The 23,058-nt window shown below is 27.6% G+C and overlaps 1 protein-coding gene across 2 annotated transcripts in view; it reads right to left on the bottom strand.

The window, feature by feature from the left end:
• LOC101237678 (uncharacterized) overlaps window positions 1–15,739 on the bottom strand; it is a 73,774-nt gene extending 58,035 nt beyond the window's left edge. For both annotated transcript variants that reach the window (XR_010638981.1, XM_065799234.1), the window contains exons 1-5: window positions 15,618–15,739; window positions 7,358–7,476; window positions 1,457–1,566; window positions 1,089–1,213; window positions 805–867 (exon numbers count right to left, since the gene is read on the bottom strand). Coding sequence is in view for 1 of the 2 variants with exons in the window: in XM_065799234.1 (XP_065655306.1) it covers window positions 805–867; window positions 1,089–1,213; window positions 1,457–1,566; window positions 7,358–7,476; window positions 15,618–15,683 (483 nt within the window). In the remaining variant the exon portion in view is untranslated. The remainder of the gene's footprint in view (window positions 1–804; window positions 868–1,088; window positions 1,214–1,456; window positions 1,567–7,357; window positions 7,477–15,617) is intronic.
• Window positions 15,740–23,058: the final 7,319 nt, after the last annotated feature.

Genomic DNA, 23,058 nt, shown 5'->3' with positions numbered 1-23,058 from the left:
TTTCCTTTTCATAAATAAGTTGCCTTCACAATAGCTAAAGAGCCTCATCTGTCCCAACATGAAATTATTTAAACACAACACTAGAACTTATGTTATTAAGAAGATAAATGTATGGTTTTTCAACAAGGCAACACTAGACTATACTAGAACAACACTAGAACTTATGTTATTAAGAAGACATATGTAAGGTTTGAAGATATACAAATTGTAATGGTCAGATCAAAGCCCTAACTTAAATGAAATATGCATGCATCATTGTTAGACAAGTATATAAGTAATAAGCAATATGATATTGTAGATGCCCTGCAAGCAGCTATTTCTAAGTTTGGAAAATATGAAAACCAGAGTTTTTCAAAACTTAATAGGAAGTATTCCAACAAATATTTATTAAGAATTTATCATTAAATTATTGAATGTGGAGCAGCAAGGAGCAGTAACAAAGTATTAAAACTAAAAAAAATTGAACTTTTGTGTTACATAACATAACAGAAATAAGACAATACTTTGATTTTGCTTTATTATGCTCTCATTATAATTTAATATTTTTCTTATTATGTAATGTATGAATTATAGCAAATTAAAAAATTATATGTTAAAAAAAACGTATTATAAAAAAGTATTATAAAAAATCTGTTATCAAATTTATTTAAAAAAAAAACATTTTCAAATTTTAAAAACAAAAACTTTACATAATTTCCTATATACAATCTTTTTTATTTAACTCTTGATTGGCCTCTCCATTAGATGAAGAAACTGAAACCACTTTTGAAAAAATACTTTACAAAAACAAAGAACTAAACTTACAATGTCTAAAGAGAAAGTTAACTTTTCCATTCCAGTTAGTAGTGTTCTAAAGATGTCAGATCTCTATGGAAAATTGTTATTAAAAAAGTCAATGCTGAAAAATTGTTACAAAAATCTTTTTAAAAATGAATAGAAAAAAGTTTTTGCAACAAATTAAATAAAATTAAATAACCCATTAAAAAAAAAGTTTATTATCTCTTAAGAGAACAAGAACCTTTATAAATAATATCATTTTCTAATTAAAGGGGGAAAAAAATCTCTTAATTGTCCTAAATAACACTTACTTCACTGTCTCTTAATAGAGCAAACTCCTTGTAAAAATATTTAATGAGCTTGATTTCTGATGTCATAACTTTAATGTATGATTCTAATGATTGCTCAATAAATGTAGTATATAACCAGATATAACCTAGATAAATTTTTATGTAGTGTATAGTCAGAGATATCACAGATATTATTATATGCACTATATAACAGAGATAACCTGAATATATTATATAAATTATATAATAACTTGAATAATATTATATGAACTGTATAAAAAGATAACCTGAATAATATTATATGCACTCTATAGCAATGATAACTGTTACAATATTTTGTTTTTTTAAACTAAAAAGACTAAAATTACAATGAACAAATTGCAACGAACCTTTGTTTATGTCATTGGTTGCTTTTTTGTGATTGTCAATAAACTTAATAACAGACGAGTGACCAATCTTTTTTATGAAAGGCCAGTAACCTCGCCCTGCATCTTTTAATCTAAACCATGTTAACACAGCAGTTTTTATTTGCACAAAAGTTATAGTAACAACAATATTAGTCATAATGTTAGTTTCTTGTTAACACTAGAACTAAAGTTAACCTTTACACATCAAAATATAGACATCAAAATATAAAGAATTTTAGTCAATTTAATTATAAATTGTCCTAGTTAAATCTGAAATTAACATATGAATAAAGTTATTGTCTAAATTTAAAGTTAAATTTAGTAGCTTCTCTATATATTATTGCTGAAGTTAATAGTAATAGTGTCCCTTCGATCATATTTGACACGGAACCCTTGGCAGTCATTGCAACTAAGGTAGTGGTGAGAAAGAGTATGCAAATATCGAACTTATGTACACTTCAAATTATGTAATGTTAAAACATACTAAAACATATATCAAGTTTTACAGTTTTACTTTTACCTGAAAATTAGATTGCGGCAACATCCCCTTAATTTTGATCTATAACATTTATTTCCGATTTATAAAGTCTTTTATTTATTACTTAGTTTTAAAATTTTTATGTCAACATGCCAGCATGGCCAAGTGGTTAGCTCGCAGAGCTTCTGAATAAAAAAGCTATGGTTCGAATCTTACCACTGACAACTTTTTTTTTAATCTTTTTCAATTTTTTTAAAATACAAAATAAAACACTTTTGAAATTTTACAGATATTATATACATACATGTGTAAAGATATTATACACTATAACAAACAAAAGGATTTTTAAAAAAGCTAAAAATTCTAAAAACATAAAAACACCTGGAGAATATTGTTGCATATGAGTCATGATTAAGATACTTTGTTATTAATGAGCTTAGGTAATTAGTCCTAATAAGCTGTGGATGGTCTGAAAAAAATTATGGTCTCAAACCTAAAAAAGAAAAAACCGATGACAGCGCATTAAACCACTGATCTATCGAATTTATGCATGTAATTGAAAAACAAACCATTTTATAAACTCTTATAGCGATTCCAATTAATCAACACTTTTCAAGCGGGTTTTATAAATAATAAAATTTTTTTTGCATATGTGACGCAACTTTGAGGCAAAAAACTAGAAAAAACAATCTAGAAATAAGATTTTATTTAAATTTTTTAGGAAAATTCCTTTTATTAAAAATATATAGAACATACTTTTATGGGATATATTCTAACAAAGACTTACTATTATTTATACTAGTAATTACTATTATTTCTTTAAAACTATTTATTTATTACTATTTTAATAAATACAAACTTTTATCCGTAAAATAATAAATCTGTACCAGTATTATATCTTTATGTGCAATTGTATGCACCATAATAAAAATTAATCAAAAAATGTCAAATGCAAAACCAAACTTGAGGTATAAAAGTTTTGTGCACAAAATTTTACTTGCTTAACTTCTAGATTTGCGTTTTATAGTTAAGGCTGGATATATAGTTTTTAATGGTCTAAGATTTTCTTAGTTCTGCCATTAATGTAGTGTTACGCACTAATGTCTGGAAGTGTAAACATCTTAAGCACACGTTGAGTTTGCAGGCAGTATATGGAACAATCGTGTATATATAATATATCTATAAAATGAGAAAACAATAAAATTTTATTTTAACAATTAGAAATCTTTTTTGCTATATTTATTTTTTTTGCTATAAGTTTGAAAAAAATTTAAAATTTATTATGCTAAGGAGAGGTTTTAAACCCCCCAAAACAACACTAATGACAGCGCACTAAACCACTGAGCTATCAATGATGTGCATTTAGGAGAAAAACAAACCTAATTACAAATCTCTTATAAGCTATACGTATGCGGAAAAAAAAAAGAAGAAGTAAATAAGGAATATGTATAGAAATGATCAGCGTGGAATAGGGTTTCTCAAACAAGATCCTGGGATCGCGGCAAAACGGGATCCCGGAGGTAAATAAACCATTCCGTTATCCCAGGATTTCAATGAAATTTCCTGGGAATCCCAGTAATTTTTTTAAACATATTTAAACATTTCTAAAGATATTAAAAATATTATTACTCAAAATTTGAGTACTAATTACTTCCTTTTCCTTTTTGTAATGAATTTCTTTAAAAATTAGGAAGGTATAGTAGGTAGGCTTTTGTAATGAATTTCTATAAAAATTAGGAATGTAGAGGCTTTTGAAAAGAATTTCTATAAAAAACTTTCGTAATGAATTTCTATAAAAATTAGGAAGGTAGAGGGCAATTAAATCACCAATATTTTGCAGTTTTGGTTTGTGTCTAAGATAGATAAAATATTATTATTGAAATTAATTTATAAATAGATTTGATTTATTTAAATTTTATATGCTGTAATTTACAGCATATAAAGCTTAAATAAACAAACCAAATCAATTTATATATCTAATTCAATAATAATATTTTATCTATCTTAGACACAAACAAAAACTACAAAAAATTGGTGACTAATCTTATAAATAATCACAATTTCAAGAAATTACAAATTTTGAAGTTAGAAATGCTTAACCTAAAATTATGTCATTAACAAAAAAGGAATCTATAGAAGAAATTGTTTCAAAATCTGCAACTGTAGATGGCTTTTCTATTAATGCTATTGCAAAATCTAAATTTATAAGAAATCTTTATCTGATAAAGGTATGATATTGCCAAAAAACCCTTCACATGTAATGAATTTGGTAAAAAGTCCATACCATCTAGCAAAACAAGGAGTGGTAAAAGAAATGACTATGCAAATTCAACGTGGCTCAAGATTCTCTATTTTGATGGAAGAATCTTTAAAAACTCCACACCTTTAAAAAATTGTCGCTACTTGAACTTGGATGTGCATTCATAACTAGTCTTTGTAACTTGTTATAAACTTGTTATTGTTGTTTGTAAGCAGTTATGAAAAAATATGGAAGATTAAGCGGGATGGAACATCAACTTTGTTATGCACATGGACTATATTTAGCAGTTTGTGATGTTCTCTACAAAAAACAGTGATTTCAAATTCATCGGGCAGTGAGTGTAATGCATCAAATAGTCAGAATTCTGATGAAAATAAAAATAAAGATGACGAGCCTGAAGAAATTGATTTTACAACTTCAGTGGATTTACAGTCCAGCTAAAACAACGATTTATTAAATTTACGAGATGTTGAGATCACTGATGAATTATTAGGCCAAATAAGTATTGCACAAACAATTCAAAAAGTCCAGAGAATTGTTTGTGCAATACTTATTTTAAGAATTTAAGAAAAATTCGTACTAAAAAAATGAAATTTTACAAAAATACGTAAAAATTAAATACAATAAAGAACTCAAGTTAATACTGGGTGTAAAGACAAGGTGGAACAGTCTTCTTGCGATGTTGGAGCGATTTATTGCATTAAAAACATGCATATTAAAAGCATTGATATATTTTAAATACAACAATATTAACAATATTTCGGAAGATGAATATTTAGTGGTGCAAACTGTAGTAACGGCATTACAACCAATTAAAATGGGAATTGAAAGACTTGGCTGAAGCAATGCATCCCTACTTAATGCCGAGGGTATATTAGTGTTTATATAAGATATTTTGTGCAAAAATAAAGATTGTTTTTCGGTTAAAATGCTGCAGTGTGTGCAACAGAGAATTGTTGAAAGACGAAATAAAAATTTAGTTGGCTTGCTAAAATATTTAAATAATCCATCAAATTATAAACAAGAATTGGACATAGATTCTGTATTATTATTGCCTTCCAAATCAGTACTTCAAGCTACGGCAAAAAAATTATTTTCTAAGCTACTTGTTGAGGATATTGATGGTGGTGGGAATTCAGCTGAAATTGAAGAACTAGAATGCATTAATGATGGGACTCGAACGTTGTTTATGGCCGAATCAAATTTGAAAACAACACCTGAATTAACACTTCATCAAAAATTGGATGCTGCCATTACCAACGTTAGTCGAATTGAGAGTCCAGAAGATGTATTATGAAGTTAAAAATATTACAAAAGAAATGGATATTTTTGATGCAACAAAAAAGCGTACAAATAATTTAGAAAAATTATATAATGCTCTATTTACTAACCCACCCACATCAATCAATTCAGAAAGAGTTTTTTCTGCGGCAGGCCTTTTTGTTACGAAAATTCGGTCATTGTTAAGTGATAGCGCTATTGACAATTTACGTTTTTTTTTTAATTATCTTAAAAATTAATATATATAAAATAGAAGGTTATTAAAGTTTATATTTGTTTTGTTTTAAGAGTCTTAGTTTCTAAAAATTATTTTTTATTTATTTTCTTGTTAAAATTATTAGTATTAAAAAGGCATTTTTTTTTTCTATTTGTTTGAATTTACACATTTCCCCACCTAATTGGATAAATTCTTGTTTGTTACCTAATCCCAGGTTTTTTCGGGATACCGGGAAATTAATCATTTTTGTACCGGAATCCCAGGAATTAGATTTTTTATGGGAAATAAGAAACCCTAGTGTGGAATAGATAAGTATAGAAATGGTATGTTTGATAAAAACCCATATTTTACGGGTCTGGAAAACTAAGATATATATAAGGAGAAAATATAGAAAAGATCAGTGTGGAATAGACTTACAAAGATCCATTGAATTTTTAATCTAAAAAGTTTGAACTATGTTACATCTCTATCACATCTTTTATCTGGCATTATGCTATGCCATTGATCAAGTACCTTAGCTTTAATATTTTAGTTTTTGATTTATTGTTATTTATTAACGTAAAACTGAAATACTGAAAGTAGTATTTAATATTAACAAGCTTTTAATTTTCTATAATTAGAGTTCTTTGTTTTCCTGTAACAAAGGTTTTAGAATATTTCATAACAGTAAAAACAATTTCAATAAATACTGTTAACAAATATCAGGTCTTGTTATGAGTTTTTGTTGAACAAAGCTATAGATAATGCATATTTAAATCATATAATTAAATAAACTGAGTTATTTGTATTTTTTAAACTAAATTTTTTTAATTTTATTTTATTGAATTAACTTTAATGATTCTTATATAAAGTTCATTGAAAAAACTTTTGTTGTTGAAGAAAGTCATCGTTTATAAAAACAAAATAAATTTAAATTTTAATGTTTATTATAAAAAATGCATAAACAATTTATTTAATATAAGTTAAAAAAATTATACTATAATTACATTCAATGATAATTTGAACAAAAATCATTATCAGTAAATTGTTACTTTATTTAAATGCGTTTCGCATAAAAACAAAAAAAGTAGCAAAAGTAAAAGTTTCAATGTCATTTATTTCTCTAAGATAAAATCTTTTTCATTCAGCAAGTTTTTGAAATGTTTTTTGAAATAGCCACTAGTAAATTATCAAAGCAAAATATTGCTTGCCTGGTCATAAAATTGTTTGCAATTAAGACACTTTCCTGAATAGTGTAATGAAGCATTGATAAGTAAACTGCAATTTTCTATGGGCGATGAAAAGTGTTTTAAAAAATATGAATATAAATGAATTTTTAAAATTGTGCATGCTATCCCATAAGTCACTGGCCAGAGATATATGTGCTCACAGTAAATAACAAATCAAGATGTCTGTCATACATGACATAATCACATTTCACAATACATCATGATACAATAAAATAACATATGTTAAATAATCATGTCACAATAGAATATCATATTACATGATCATATGTCACAACATGACACTATATGTTACTAAAACGCCTTAAATTAAAACGCCTAATTTAAAGCAATAAGCATAAAAATTATTTTGTTAAATATGTATATAAAATATATTTTATGATTATATTTAAAAAAAATAAAAATCACAAACTTTACATACCCAAAAGATAAACCAAGATCAACTGAGTTAATCAAACTACGAAAATGGCAGTTGCTTTTTGTTATTGATTTACTAGCTTTAGGATCAAAAACTTTCATTTCAGAATCTTGAGCTTGTAGCTAAATTAGGTCAAGTAAAAAAAAAAAAAAATTGAAAATAAAAAAATTAATAAAAATAAAGGTACTTGAAAAGGTGAAAAAAAAAACTTAGTTAAATAAACAAAAGTAATTAAAAATGAAAAAAGGAAAGGTGAGTATTAAGGAAAAAAAAGTTTCAAGCCCTTAAGAAGTTAAAAACACATATTAAAAAAAAAAAGTTTGAGGCTTTGATAAATAAAATTTTATATAGTTATAAAGATTCTTGTAACAAATTAAAGCCCCACAAGTTGTCTTTAATTTAAATATTTAATTTATAGTTATTTCAAGACTCCAAATAACTTTTCGATTAATTGGAATAATATTAATTAATTTGAATAATATTAATAGCTCTTAAAAATAACATTGTAGATCTTTTATTTAAAAGCTTTTTAAAGCACCTTGCAGTCAATTTTTTTTTTCATGGCTGATATTGTGTATCCTTCATATTGATAAAGTTGACTAAAAAGTTTATTAGAACTAAAATTTTTCTATAAGTTCTGACTAAGTTGGTGTGGCAGAATAGTGTTGCAAAATTTTGATTGTCACAAATTTGATTAAATGAATAGTGTCTAAAACAAAAAAAAGGAAGTGTGTCAAATGAATTTAATGAATAGTGTTGAAAACAAAAAAAGGAATAGTGTCGCAAATGAATTTATTAATTTTGTTGAAAATAGAAAAAAAGGAATAATGTCCTTATAAATAATGTCATACTCAAATAGCCTGCTGCCACGGGCTTCAGTACATACACCAACTGTCTTATAGCCTGTCTTATGTCCATATTGCAGCAATCCTTTGCTGCCGCAAAGGAGTGCTGCTACATGGACTGAGGGTTTGGGGTTTAGTAGCAATCTTTTCTTTCATTATTCTTTGTTTTGTTTGTTTTTTTTCTGTAAAAGCCGTACGCTATAAAGATAATCAAACGAGTAAGCAATTGCTGAAAATAACTATTTGCAACACTATTCCTTTTTTTTGTTTTTGACTATTCATTAAATTCGTTTGCGACACTATTCTTTTTTTTTTGCAACATTAGACCTTTTTAATATACTCGACACTATTCTGAAATTCATTTTTTGATGCTATTCCTGTCACCCACTAAGCTATTTAACTTCAATACCTAAATGTATTTTTTTGTGAAAACTTAGCTAATTAAAATTTTTATTAGAGTTTTATTTTTAAATGGTTGTGTTTTTATCAGCTAAAGCGACATTATCAGTTTACGAATGTGTAGTTGTTGCCATTGTTAATGTATTGTCCAACACCCATAAAATCTTGGACTAAAAAAAAAGCAACTTAAATCATTTGAGCCTAAAGTACCAGCACCGATATTCAATGCAGAAACAAAACTACAACTGTCACACTGAACAGATACTCCCTAATTTAAAAAAGTGAATGCATTCTTATCCACAAACACTTGTTAGGAAAGGCTATAAATTACAGCAACTATTTTATTTGTACTAATTATTCAAAGACAACTCAATCAATCAACATCAAGATATTTCTGCCTCAAGTCAAGTTAAAATGTTCTTAAATGGGTTCATCTACGATAAAGTTTCCAACAGTTGCCAGAGAATATGACAGATATAGCGTATCTGATATTGCTGGAGCTGCAATTGCTACTGTTACACTTTCAGATTACAGAATTATAAAAAAACATGACAGAAAAGCTATCATAGACCAAACTATGTAAAGGCGTCAAAAAAAATTGCTTAGAACTACATTATCACACAAAGCAAAGTTAGCTATGTGTTCAGTAGGCCCAAAATCAATTTTCTTTGATGGGAGAAAAGATAAAATTTATTTTGCATTAACGATTAGCAGTAAAGACATAACCACTGGGAAACATATCACAGTAATTAAAGAACCTCATTCCATTTTTCTTGGTCATATTTCTCTATCAAGTGATTCATCAACAAATATCAAAAATGCTATTACAGTCGTCCCCCGGTTAACGAACCCCCCTGTTAGCGAACTTTCGGTTAACGAACCGAAAGTTTGCCCAAAATCCTCCCCCGGTTAACGAACCGGAACTAGGTTAACGAACCGGGACCGCCAAATGGCGTGCACACGCGCATGAAGGTCGGGCGCGCCGTCCAGCATTTCCCCCTCAGTTTTGTGAGTGTCATGTAAGCCTGGGAGGTGAATGGTTGTGCTGGGTGTACTTTTGTTGTTTCATTTTTTTCTAAAAATTTGACAAGAAATTTTCTTGTTGATTTTTCTTTCAAGTTCAATTTTCAATTTTTTGGTAAAAAATTTGACAAGGATTTTTCATGTTCAATTTTTAATTTTTTCGTAAAATTTTGACAAGCATTTTTCAAGTTCAATTCTCAATTTTTTGGTAAAAATTTGACAAGCAATTTTCTTGTTGAATTTTCATTTTTTGATAAGCAATGTTCATGTTCAATTTTTAGTTTTTTCTAAAACTTTGACAAGCAATTTTCATGCACAATTTCAATTTGTTTCAATTTTTAAAAGTGCATAAATCTCAGGTTTCAATCATTTCACCTTTGCCTATTTTATTTATCAAGTTGGACAATTTTTTGAATTTTTTCCCCCATTATTTCGACAAAATCCACCAATTAAAAATTTTTTAATGGCGGCCTATGGGAAAACGCGTTTCGGTTAACGAACTTTTCGGATAACGAACTAGTTCGTACTCCGAATTAAGTTCGTTAACCGGGGGACGACTGTATAGATCTTTTTGATGAAAACAAAATATCACTTGATAATATGTTGGCTATTGGCGCTGATGAAGCTAACGTAAATACTGGTGTGAACAATGGTGTAATAAGATTGCTCGAACTGCATTTGGGATATCCTGTTCAATGGTTAGTGTGTATGTTTCATTTTAATGATCTACCATTAAGAAATTTAGTATTGCATTTAGATATCATCATTTCAGGACCTACTGCATTTAGTGGCAACATTGGGAAAGCACTTGCAAATTGTCACGAGTTGCAAACTGTCAAATTTAATGTCAGACAGAAGAGCTTACCGAACATTCTACATGAGATTGTGACAAATAATATTAGCAAAGATCTACAGTATCTTTATAACAAGGCAATTAAAATAGGTGAGGTGAAAGAAAGCCTTATAAAAAAGCCTGACTTGTTGGTTCATTCTAGATGGCTGACAACAGCAAATCGAATCCTTCATTTGTATGTTGCAAGCACTCCTCTGTCTACCGAGCTTGTGATACTTACTGATTATATTCTTCGAGTTTATGCACCTGTGTGGTTTTAATAAAACTGGAGCAATGAAACATGGGGCCAAAACACTTGTGGCACTTAATTAATTCTCTCGCTTCCTTTCTGAAAGCAATCGACTTATAGTTTATAAATGCATTAAAAAAAATGCAAATTATGGTCACCCAGGAAATATTTTGATATCAATGTTGATGGATGAACAAAAAGAAATAAGAGAATTAGCAGCTAGAAGAATTAAATGTGTGAGGCGATGCACAGTTTCAAATTCTACAGAAATAAGAAAATTTAAAATTCCTTTTCTAATCTTTGATGCAGTTGATTACTATAGTCTTGTAAATTGGGAGGAACTTCCAAGGAATCCATCACCTATGTTAAAAGAGTTAAGAGATAATTTCATTTAAAATGCAATACAAAATATGCAAAAATTAACTTTAGATGATTTTCCACGCCATTCTCAAAATGTAGAAAGACGTGTTCAATTGGTTACAAAAGCAGCCGCAGCTCTATCTGGAATAGTGAGAAGAGACAGATACATTAAAGCAAAACTTTTATCTAGAAAGTATATTGGAATATATAGGAATAATTGATCAATAAACTCATTTTTTTTTCATAGAACTTCTTTAAATAAGTACAATAAAAAGTAAATATAAAATGACATTTAAAAAAATTTGTATTGCTCATAAGAAAGTTATTCTAATGCTAGCGTAATCTTGCAACTGCATAAAATTTTGAGTTTTAAAGCAATCTTAAAGGTTTGACCATAAAACAACAAAATTATTGCATTTTTTGTAGAGCAGAAATTTATATGTATATATTGCAATATCAAAAATGGCTTATTTTCAATTAGATGGCGGCAAATAAAGGAAAAAATAAATTTAATTTTTTATTTTATTTTAATGATATTTAGATGTTAGAGCAACATTATTTTGCTATGCAAACTAATTTGAACCCAAAAAAATGCAATGATGATCTACCCTAATAAACATTTGTACATAAATAAAATAAATGCGTATATATGTATATATATATATATATATATATATATATATATATATATATATATATTTTATATATATATATATATATATATTTATATATATATATATATATATATATATATATATATATATATATATATATATATATATATATATATATACATATAATTACTTTTAAATCATTTTTAAATGCGAGTCCCTTTAAAAAGTTAATCAAAAAGTTTATCTAATTCATCAAAAAGATGGAAACAAAAATCTATTATAAGAGAAAATCCTAAAAAAGAGTTGCTATTTAGCTTTCGGTTTTAGAAAAGAAAATTAAAGTTTCAAATTTTATACTTTATTATATATTAAAAGCTAAAAGCTTTTAATATATAATAAATTTAGGCTTAAAAATATATATTAACTTTATATATATATATATATATATATATATATATATATATATATATATATATATATATATATATATATATATATATATATATATATATATATATTAACATTATATATATATATTAACATTATATATATATTAACATAACATTTTTTTTTTAAATATATACTAACATAACATACTTCATAATAATTTAAGATTCTTTAAATTATTATGGAGTATATAATATTTTAATAATAATTTAAATTTCTTTAAATTATTATAGAGTAAAAAGAAAAAAGAAAATCTAAAATATTCTATTTTAATTTTAATACATGTATCAAAATTAAAACAAAGTATTTTTGAATTTTTTTTTTCTTGGCATCGAGATGTTATCTAGACACGCATTCATACATGGTCATGTTAGCAGATACGTTCTGAGTGTTTAATTGAAACTTTATCCTAAGTTACCATATAAAGATGTATCTTTATATGGTAACTTAAGATTAAGATTTAATTAAACACACACAATGTATCTTCTAACATGACCATCAATGAATGCGTGTTTAGATAACATCTCGATGCCACACTGAAATAGCCTGCTGCCCAGGGCTTCAATATATATATTGACTATCTTATAGCCTGCTGCTGTAAGGGAGTGCCGCCCCATTGACTGATGGTTTGGCATGGGGCAGCAACATTTCACTATTCTTCATTTTTTTCTTCTTTATACAATGCTATATAAATAGTGGGTTGTAAATTTTAACTCTAACAAATAGCCTGCTGCCACGGGCTTCAGTACATACACCAACTGTCTTATAGCCTGCTGCCGCAAAGGAGTTCTTCTACATGGACTGAGGGTTTGGGGTTTAGTAGCAATCTTTTCTTTCATTATTCTTTGTTTTGTTTGTTTTTTTTCTGTAAAAGCTGTACGCTATAAAGATAACCAAACAAGTAAGCAATTAATGAAAATAACTGAGTTATTTACTGCAAACAACTATCACAGTACTGTCATTTCTAAATTGATGAATGGCAACCTTTTCACTGAGTCCTCTTCTTTATGTCTTCTTGGATAATTGTTAACTACTGACCTTTCATGGAAACCAAATGTATAATCGATTGCTAAATTAGTATTTGTTAAGGTTGCTTCTCTTTAACGTGCTCACAATTTTCTCTCTCCTGATTCCATTCTATGCCTCTACAAATATCTTATTCATCCCTGTATGGAATACTGTTGTCATATTTGGGCTGGTTCTTCTAATGATGCTCTTTTTTGTCTAGACAACATATAAAAACGCATTCTAAACATAGTAGGACCTGGTCTATCTACTAAGCTTGAGCCTCTTTCCCATCATCGTAAAGTTGCATTTCTTTTCTACAAATACTATCATAGTTTTTTTTCCTGCACTTCAACCCTTTGGGATTCTCTCCCATCCTTAAGTTTACCTGACTCATACAATCTTCAACTTTTTTTTAAGTTTTCTGTCAACCTTTTCTTTGCTCTATAACTCTATTGCTTTTTCCTAGCAACTCCCAACTTAATAGTGGTTGCTTGCAGTCTTATTTGGAGTGAATCCGAATTAAAAAAAACTAAAAAACAAACGAACTAATGTAACAAAAATAGGGTAACAATTGTTACATAAATACACTATTGTAGACATTTATATATATATATATATATATATATATATATATATATATATATATATATATATATATATATATATACATTCAGCATCGGTATCGGCCACAAATGTGGTATTGGTACATCACTAATATATATATCCTTATATTGTAGTTAAAAAAGACTTTATGGTAAAAAAAGTCTCTTGTAACAACATTTAGGCGACCTCAACAATTAAGCGACATTTTAATGTCATTTAAAAGTTAAAACAATTTAAAAAATGCAAAAGTACATTAAGTTTTATCATTTTTTAAAAAACCACAATAATAATAACAAGAAAGTTTTTTTTAATTAGTAGTGTTTTCTTTTTTATTTTATTGTTTTATAACATTTTTAAAACATGCAAGGAGTGTTGCTACATTGACTGACAATTAGGTAAAACATGTGAGTGTTTTTTTTTTTACTGTATAATATATGGAGTGTTGCTACATTGACTGTCTTATAGCCTGCTGCTACAAAAGAGTGCTGCTACATCAACTATCTTATAACCTGCTGCTACAAGGAAGTGCCGCTATATCAACTGAGAGTTTGGTTGAGGCAGCCAGTCTATCAAATAGTAAAAACAATATTTGTTTAGGTTTTTAAACTTTTTCTGGTCTGGTTTATTAGCTATCTCTTTAAAACTACAGTTTATGGGAAAAAAAATTTAACTACCATGCAAGACTATATACATGCCACAATATTCCACCAGGTTTAAACCCTTCTTTTTAATACTTCTACACAAATTTATAAAGCTCAGTGGAATTAGCTTTACTTTCATAAAGAAAAGAATTTTTATGTTAACACTTTCCATCAAGTGGACATAAATTAATCTGCCGGCAATTACACAATGGAAGATTAAGGTTAGAAGAATTCAATAAAATTTTATTGCTATATGAAGTGATGATGTTGCAAATATTTGGAGGACAGCTATAGGCAACTTTTAGGTTATTTCGGTAAACAGTTCATAGAACTTATGGTTTTTTGGGTAGCTTTTATCAACTAAATTAGGGAAAAGTTTGGCTACGTTTGTCTTAACATTAATAAAAGCACTCTTTACCATGAAATATTTACATAACTACTACAATATGTATGTATATATATATATATATATATATATATATATATATATATATATATATATATATATATATATATATATATATATATATATATATATATATGTATATACATAATTAATTATATTATATATGTCATTATATGTATATTTTAATCATATTATTATATTATTATCAATAATTATTATAAACAATAAAAATCAGCTTTATTAACTAAATAATATATTTTCTTTTCAAACTCAATGTTCTAGTTTCTATGTATATTCAAAAATTTATTCCTGAGCAAACCAAAACTTATGTGAAAATCAGACATACTTTTAAAATAGTAATGTTAATCAATTTTGACAATGGTGTCTAACATTTTGATTAATAAAAATTGACATATTAACAAACTATTTATGTTTACTTTTTTAATAAAGTTAGATTTTGAATCACAAATTTCTAATTTTATAACATACATTTAAATTTTTTATTAGTTGTTTTAAACTATAGGACCCAAATATTTTAGGGTTACTCTAATAAACTAACTAAACCAATTTTTACACTAAATTCTAAATTCAAAAAGTTTTTAAATAATAAAATGTTTACACACTTTATTGTATTCAAATAAAAAAATAATAAAATAAAAATTTCCTTTTTTTAATCAAAACAGACTTATTTACTTTTATTCAAAAAAACCTAAAATTGTTTACCTCTAAAATGTTAAGTATAAATTTTTTCAAATTATATGCAGCAATAAGCTATTTAAACAATTTAAAAATTTTATCTCACATTGTGAAAATAAATTGAAACTTTATTATTTACATTTTTAATCGCAATACCAATTCCTTTGAGTATGTCGTCTTTGAAGTAACCTGCTTGTTCATTCATAGTTCAAACATTTATTCGTATTTATTAGTATAGTAACTTAAAATATATAAAATAAATCATTATTATAATATATAAAATAAATCAATGCATATTAAATCTTATTACATAAATATTAAATGAAAGATGCTTTCTTGAAGAATCGGTATGAGTTTTTTAAATTACAAATAACCATTGTTTATTTCTACTATAATTAATTTTACATAACAGTAGAAAAAAGTTTTTACGAAGATTTTAGGAGATCAACAAAAAAAAAAATCGTTTATAATAAATTTGACTGATTCATTAAAATAAAAAAAAGTTAAGCATAACCAAATTTTACAACATCCGATATGTGCTCACTGAAGCACGGCTTTATTTACACTAATTAATCTTATATTGCTAACGGGTCCCTAAAGGTAAGGCTGTCGATGGGTACCCAGACAAGATGCGTTCGTTTCTATCCTTGTAGCATGATTGAATGAGATAAGAAACCGCAATCCAAGCAACAACAAAAAACTATTTCTAGTTATAAGTTAATTGTTGTAATTTTTTTAATTTAGTTTACTACTCATTCGTAATTTAAGCTTGCTATTCTAGAAAAAGTTCTTATAAACCTTGTTCCTAAAATTTCATTAGTTACGTTCTTCATTAGTATTTCTTCATCACCATCAGAATTTCTAAAAACATGGATCGCGATAGCTTTGATGTTTAAGAAAGATGACTTTCAGACATGGAGCAAAATTTAAACATAGGGATGTTTATGTTTATATTGAATGAGAATCCTTAAAAGTTTCCAAACACCTCAAAATGAGGAGCTTATAACTTTACTCAATCATTTTTAAATACTAAAACATTACTTAATTAAATTTGAAATCTATTGTTGATTATAAATTTAGTTTAAAATAGTAATAACATAAAACTAAATACAGTTTTGCGCTCGCCTTTGAGGTTGAGGGATTTTTAGTTTTTGTTGTTATAGGCTTCAATCACAGCAATTTTTTGCAAAGCATTCTTATATGCTAGAAGCATAAACATACCTAGATTTAAAGTTTGCTCCATGTCTGAAAGTTATTTTTATCAAACATCAAGAATAAGTGGCGCGGTCTCCTACAGAAAATAATGAATAATAAAAGTATTTCAAAGGTAGTTCCGAATTAGAAATGTGTTTCTGATTCAGAACTACCTCAGAAATGCAAAAACACTAGAGCTGGTTGCTTGTGTTATATTTTTGAACGACTTGAAGAATTTTTATACATTGGTCCATTAACTGCCATTAAGCAAGTGTCAAATTGGTTAAAGAATCACGAATATATAGAATATTACATAATATGACGTATGCATAGCTATATAGTTATATAGATATGCATACGTCAAGCTTTGACTTAAAGAAATTAATGCTTTAAATGTATACGAGCTAAATTTTTATCAAAATTTATTGATTATGTTTAAACTTCACAATAATATGCTTTCGTCATATTTTCAGCCTTAATTAATCACAGACACTTAACAAGACATTCCATTAACAATTTTTACATTCCGTCAACAACACTTAAAAAATGGTATTACTCAATTACTTATCGGGGTTCACATCTGTGGAACTTGATCCAAAATAATCACATAAAATCTATAACCACAATTATAGCATTTAAAAAACTGTGAAACAAAATTTTTAAATCTAACCAATAAAATCATTTTTTTGTATTTTTAACTCGTTTTGTAGAGCATTTATTTATCTTGTTATATATTTACTAATATGTTTATGTTAATATTAGTAAATATATGTTATACATTTACTAATACTAACTCCTAAATATGTTAGTAACTTTATACTTAAATATTTTATGAATTTAAAAGTGTAAGTAAAGCAAACTATTTTGCTACCTAAGGAACAAGGTGATATATATATATATATATATATATATATATATATATATATATATATATATATATATATATATATATATATATATATATATATATATATATATATATAAGGAACAAGGTGATTTTTAGGGTCCCCGCCAGTTTGATTTTGGCCAAAAATGTTTGGATGGCCGGGACCTTAAAATTCATCCTATAAAATTTTTTATTCTTTTAAATATTAGATGTTGGATTGAATATTAATGACATAAAAAAAGCATGTTGAAAAAGTTAAGAAATTAGTCTACAGAATCTTCTAAAATTGGTGAAGAATCCAAATTTTCCTTCGCAAAAGCCTATTTTATAACTCGTTGGCGTATAAAAAACGCTTTTGATTTTTTAATAAACTTTTTCCAGACACGGAAAAAACTATAAACTGGGTAGTTTTATAATAGTATCAAATTAAGTCTAAAAAAAATAATTTGATCCATGGAGTAACCTGCCCCGGACACTAACTTTAAAGGCCCCTACTTAACCAACATTTTAGCGCAATAATTTTAAAACCCGGAAATTTGATCGGAAGTATTATTAAAAAATGTATAAATCAAAGTATTTAAACAATTTAACAACTACTTTCCAATGCTAAGACAAAGTATTTAAAACTAAATTTGCGTTACTAATAACAAGTAGTCTAACATCTTTTTAAATAATATTCAAAATGGCTAAAACTACAAGACTAAAAGCTAGAACGTATATATTTGAAGAAGAAAACCTGATAGAAAACTTACTTCGAATAACTTTTGCAACAAATAAAGAATTAATTCTTAACTTTCAGTTTAAAATATCAAGTAACAAGTTAACTCCGTCCAAAAAGTTTATTGGTTGCACTGATGGGTCCGATAAATTCGCAAAGTGCTCCGGTCTTTTCAATTGTACTGACAATTGTATTCTTTTTGCAGTAAAAAACCTTGGTTAGACGGAGGTTACAAAGATGAATTATTAACGGATAAATCTACAAGGTAAGTTTCATAATTTCAATTTAAAATATGACATAAAAAAAAATTTTTATAATCCTTTGAACTTAATAAGCTAGTAGATGATTAAGGTCTTTTTTTAATACCACTCCAATTAATTTTTTTAATTGTTATTACGTATGGGTTTATTGCTAAACAATATAATAACTATAAGGTGGTTTGATTAATTATTGATTAAATAAAATTTCTTATTATTGAACAATAAAACAAATATGTAATATGAGGAATTGTTATAAACGTGCCATTAATATTTTAACTTCATTTAATGTATTATCGTAATTTTTGCAGGGATAATATCACTCGTTTAATCGATAGTTGGCAAACATTAAAGAAAAGTAAAAGTAAGGACTCTAAAGAGAAAAATTTAGGGAAGAATTCAAAAAGAAGGGGGAGCAGGTTTTTAGATTGGTGAAGATAATATTAAGAAAATCTTAAAAAAACGAACCCTGATAAACTTTCATATTGTGCTGATATCAAATTTTTAAAAGACCAAAAGTCAAGTCGCCTTATGACTTTGGGGTGCAAAGACACGAGATATAAAAAATAAACAAAGAAAAGAAGCTGTTAAAAAATTATAATATTAAACAATTACCCAAAGTAGACGAATCATCTACAGAGCTAGAGCTTTTCTCAGACATAAGTGATATTAGTACAGAATAAGAAATTTTTTTTGATTTAGCGCAACCCGGTCCAAGTAATCGAAAACAAGAGTTAGGGAAGGGTTTTGTTAAAGATATTGCCTTGACACCAGTATCAAAAAATATTTTATCAAGAGATTTAATGCATGTATGTACAGATTTAATCGTAAGTTCAGGCGGAAATGTGGCTGATTTTTCATTGTCTTATTCAATATTTGGCGAGCTCAAAAAAAATCTATTCGAGAAAATGCTGAACAATATAAGAAAAATGTTAAAATTGCTACCGGTAAAGCTATTTTTCCAATAATAGCACATTTTAATGGGAAAGTTATCGAAGATATCACCGAAGGTAAAAAATCAAAAAGAGATCGATTTTCAGTCTCGGTAAATTTATATGGCAAATGAAGCTTCTCGGCATTCCAGCTATTGATTATGGTACTGGACAAGCTCAATATGATGCTTTAGTTAAAGTACTGGATGAATATGGAATAAGTGATGACGTAAAAGGTTTATGTTTTGATACAACTGCTACAAATACAGGAAGACTTTCAGGTGCAAATCTCAGGTTTAGTCATAAGCAAAATTCATATGTACTTGAGCTGGCTTGCAGGAGGCATATTTATGAACTACATCTAAGACACTTGTGAAAAACCGTGAAATGGAAAAACTAAATCTCCAGAAAACTTTATGTTTAAACGGTTCCAATCATACTGGAATGACATTAAAAGTAGCATTGACATTAAAAGTAGCATTGAGCAAAGTTTGCAAAATATGACACCCAATCTATTGCTAACACCTTCTTAGAAACTGATTCTTATTTACTTATACCCTGAAAGAGTTTTCAAATTCAAGCTCCAGGGTGAGTCTCGCATGCACGTTTTATGTCCAAAGCTATTTATTATCTCAAGATTCAGATATTCTTATGAATTGACGAATAATCAAAAGAAAGAAGTGCAGTCTATGGCCGAGTTTATCTCAATCTTTTATTCCGTCTGGTTTTTAAAAACTTCTTTACATTACGCCTTACTAAGATATAAAAGCCTATCAATAAATGACAAAATATAGAGAATACGTAGAACAATATGTTCAAAATTCTGAAACAATTTTAAATGGAATTGATGCTACAATGGTTTCAATGGAATCACATTTATGGTACTTTGGTGAAACCTTGGTTCCATTTGCTCTTTTAGATAGAGGAATTTCTGTTGCAGAGAGAGATGTTGCGAAAATGCTCTTCTCAAAACCAGTTCCTGAACTTTTTCGGCATTCCGAGAAATTAAATTTGTTAAAATCTTTTAACTTTAAGCTAGAAAAACCACCAATTATTGCACAATTAGTAGGAGAAAACTCTTGGTTCATATTTAGTTTGTTAAACCTCACTAAACTGAATGATAAACTTTGGTTAAACAGTCCGGCACCAGTATGGGAGTATGTAGTTTAAGATTTTTCTCAATTTGTCTCCAACCTTGTAGTGGTTAACAACGTTTCTTAAAGATCTATTAAAGTTTATATCAGACTTTGTAAACAATGCTCACAATGAAGACGATCATCAGGAGTTATTATTTACTATTCACCAAAGGAGAGAAAACTTTCTTGAGGCAAAGACGAAGAAAGATTTGCAATCAGCATATGAAGCAATTGCGAAATAAATGATATATTTTTAAATGAGTTTATAAATATAGTTTTTAATAAAGTTTTAAATCATAACATTTAATGTTGAGTAAATCTACTGTGTACTATATTTTATTTCACCAAAAAAAACTCTAATGATACTTTAACGTAAATCACAATCTTAAATATATGAAGGAAATAAAACTACAGCAGCACATCCCAAAATCGATTTTTGTTGATTATAAAAACAATACTTGTGCACAAGGGACGTTTTTTCACTAAAACTAATTTAAAGTCAGTATAGTCATGAAGGTCTAATCATTTTTTTACCAAAACCAATTTTAATGGAAATATGACCGGTATGCCATCATAGGCGCTATGCTATCATAGGCGCCTTTCCCCTATTTTTTTAAATGTGTACTTATACTTTTACTTTGAAATTAATGCGTTACTGACTAAAAAAATTTATTATGGATTGTTTAACTTCACAAATATTATGATTTAATTTGTAAAAAAATAGCGCCTGTTTTATAACTTTGTTCCCTATAGTTTTAATTATTGTCTTAAATGAAGTTATGAAGACTTCAGACACGTGCACCGCCGATGTTTCGAACTTATAATCGCACTTTAATCGTTCTTATTAGAATTTTGAAAGAAAACTGAAATCGAAGTTTTACCATGTTTACATTTCGTACATTAAACTACGTTCAATATGTAAACATAGTAAAGTACAAGTACTATAAAAAACATGACAAGACGATGTTGTCGTTTTCAATTAATTATATAATTATAGTTATTTATATAATTATGCCTTATTTTAGCAAGATGGAAGAAATAACATGCTTTAACTGATGAAATGAATATTATATAATAACCTATTTTAAAATCGTATAATTTGTATTAATAGGCGCACACTTAAAAATATCAGTTAAATATAATAGTTCTAAATATATATAGTTTTTTTTTTTTTTTTTTTGAGTTTTGCTCACTATAATAAAGATGACATTTTTAAATTATTTAAAAAAGTTGTTTAGCGCACTCGTAACGACTTTTAATTGCTTTAGCTTGGTTTCTTTTTGTCTTTTTAGCTCATGATCCAATTTATTTGTGACGGTCTTCATCCATTTTGGTTGAACAACCTGCTTTTAAAAAACTTTTACATGCACTAAATCCGCATTGCAAAGTTATATTTAGACCGTCTCTTCGTATCAGAATTGATGATGATGCTGCCATTCATTTAACGAAGACTTAGCTCTCAACCCTCAGAAAAATCAGGTATGTTGCAACAACTACTGATTGCTGGTCTGCACACCAGTAAAATTTCATAGCGGTAACAGCTCATTGGATTGATGAGGAAACCTTGGAAAGGAGATCCGCCGCACTTGCTTGCCAAAGATTGAGAGGGTCACATTCCTTTGATGTCCTGGCAGGCACTCTTGATGACATTCATTGTAAATACAGAGTAAGGAGAAAAGTGGATCATACAAGAAAAAGGATCGTACAAGAAAAAGGCCCCGATGCTATCAGAAATGTGTGTGAAGAATTCAAAGTAAAAATGTGAGTTTTTTTATATAATTTAATCAGTGTAATCAAATAAGTATAAAATAATACTGATTGAAATAATTACTTGAAGTTCTTCTTCTCATATTTTTTAAATATTTATTCCACACCTCTTTGTGCAAGCAATGTCTATAAAATTGCATTTGTTGTAAGTCCTACAGGTTGAATCCAGTTAAAATTGTTTTCCTGACGGAATATTGGGCTTGTATGAAACCTGTTGTTAAAGCAATGGACATTTTTCAGTCTGAGATCAACACACACATGGGATGGCTCCTGCTGGTGATCTTTCAGTTACAAACACAATTCAGCTGCCTTGAGACGTCCTCCAAAATGTGTCTGCCCCTTATTAAAGCAATTCAGGATAATGTTGTTTTGGTAAATGTTTTGGTAGAATGATGCAAGGCCCAGAACTGATTGCTGCAGCAATTCTTCTGCGAAAGTTCAGAAACAGTTGGACTGATAGGACTGAAATTATAGGAGCAGGTATGATTTCCTTTTTTTTATGTCATAGTATAATCTGTTTTGTCTACTACTACAGTACAGTAAAATGAATCTTTGCATTGCTAAAAATATAATATTTATTGTTTTGTTTTTAAACAGGTTTGGTCTATGTGAGACAACACATTGACCAGACGGCTGAAGTGAAGCGGGCTGGGTAGGGAATGCAAATTTTGACGAAAATAAAAAAATCGG

This window comes from Hydra vulgaris, chromosome 06 (assembly GCF_038396675.1).
Source record: "Hydra vulgaris chromosome 06, alternate assembly HydraT2T_AEP".
NCBI lineage: Eukaryota > Metazoa > Cnidaria > Hydrozoa > Anthoathecata > Hydridae > Hydra > Hydra vulgaris.
The sequence above is the reverse complement of the archived record's forward strand: the minus strand, read 5'-3'. Positions and strand labels throughout refer to the sequence as shown.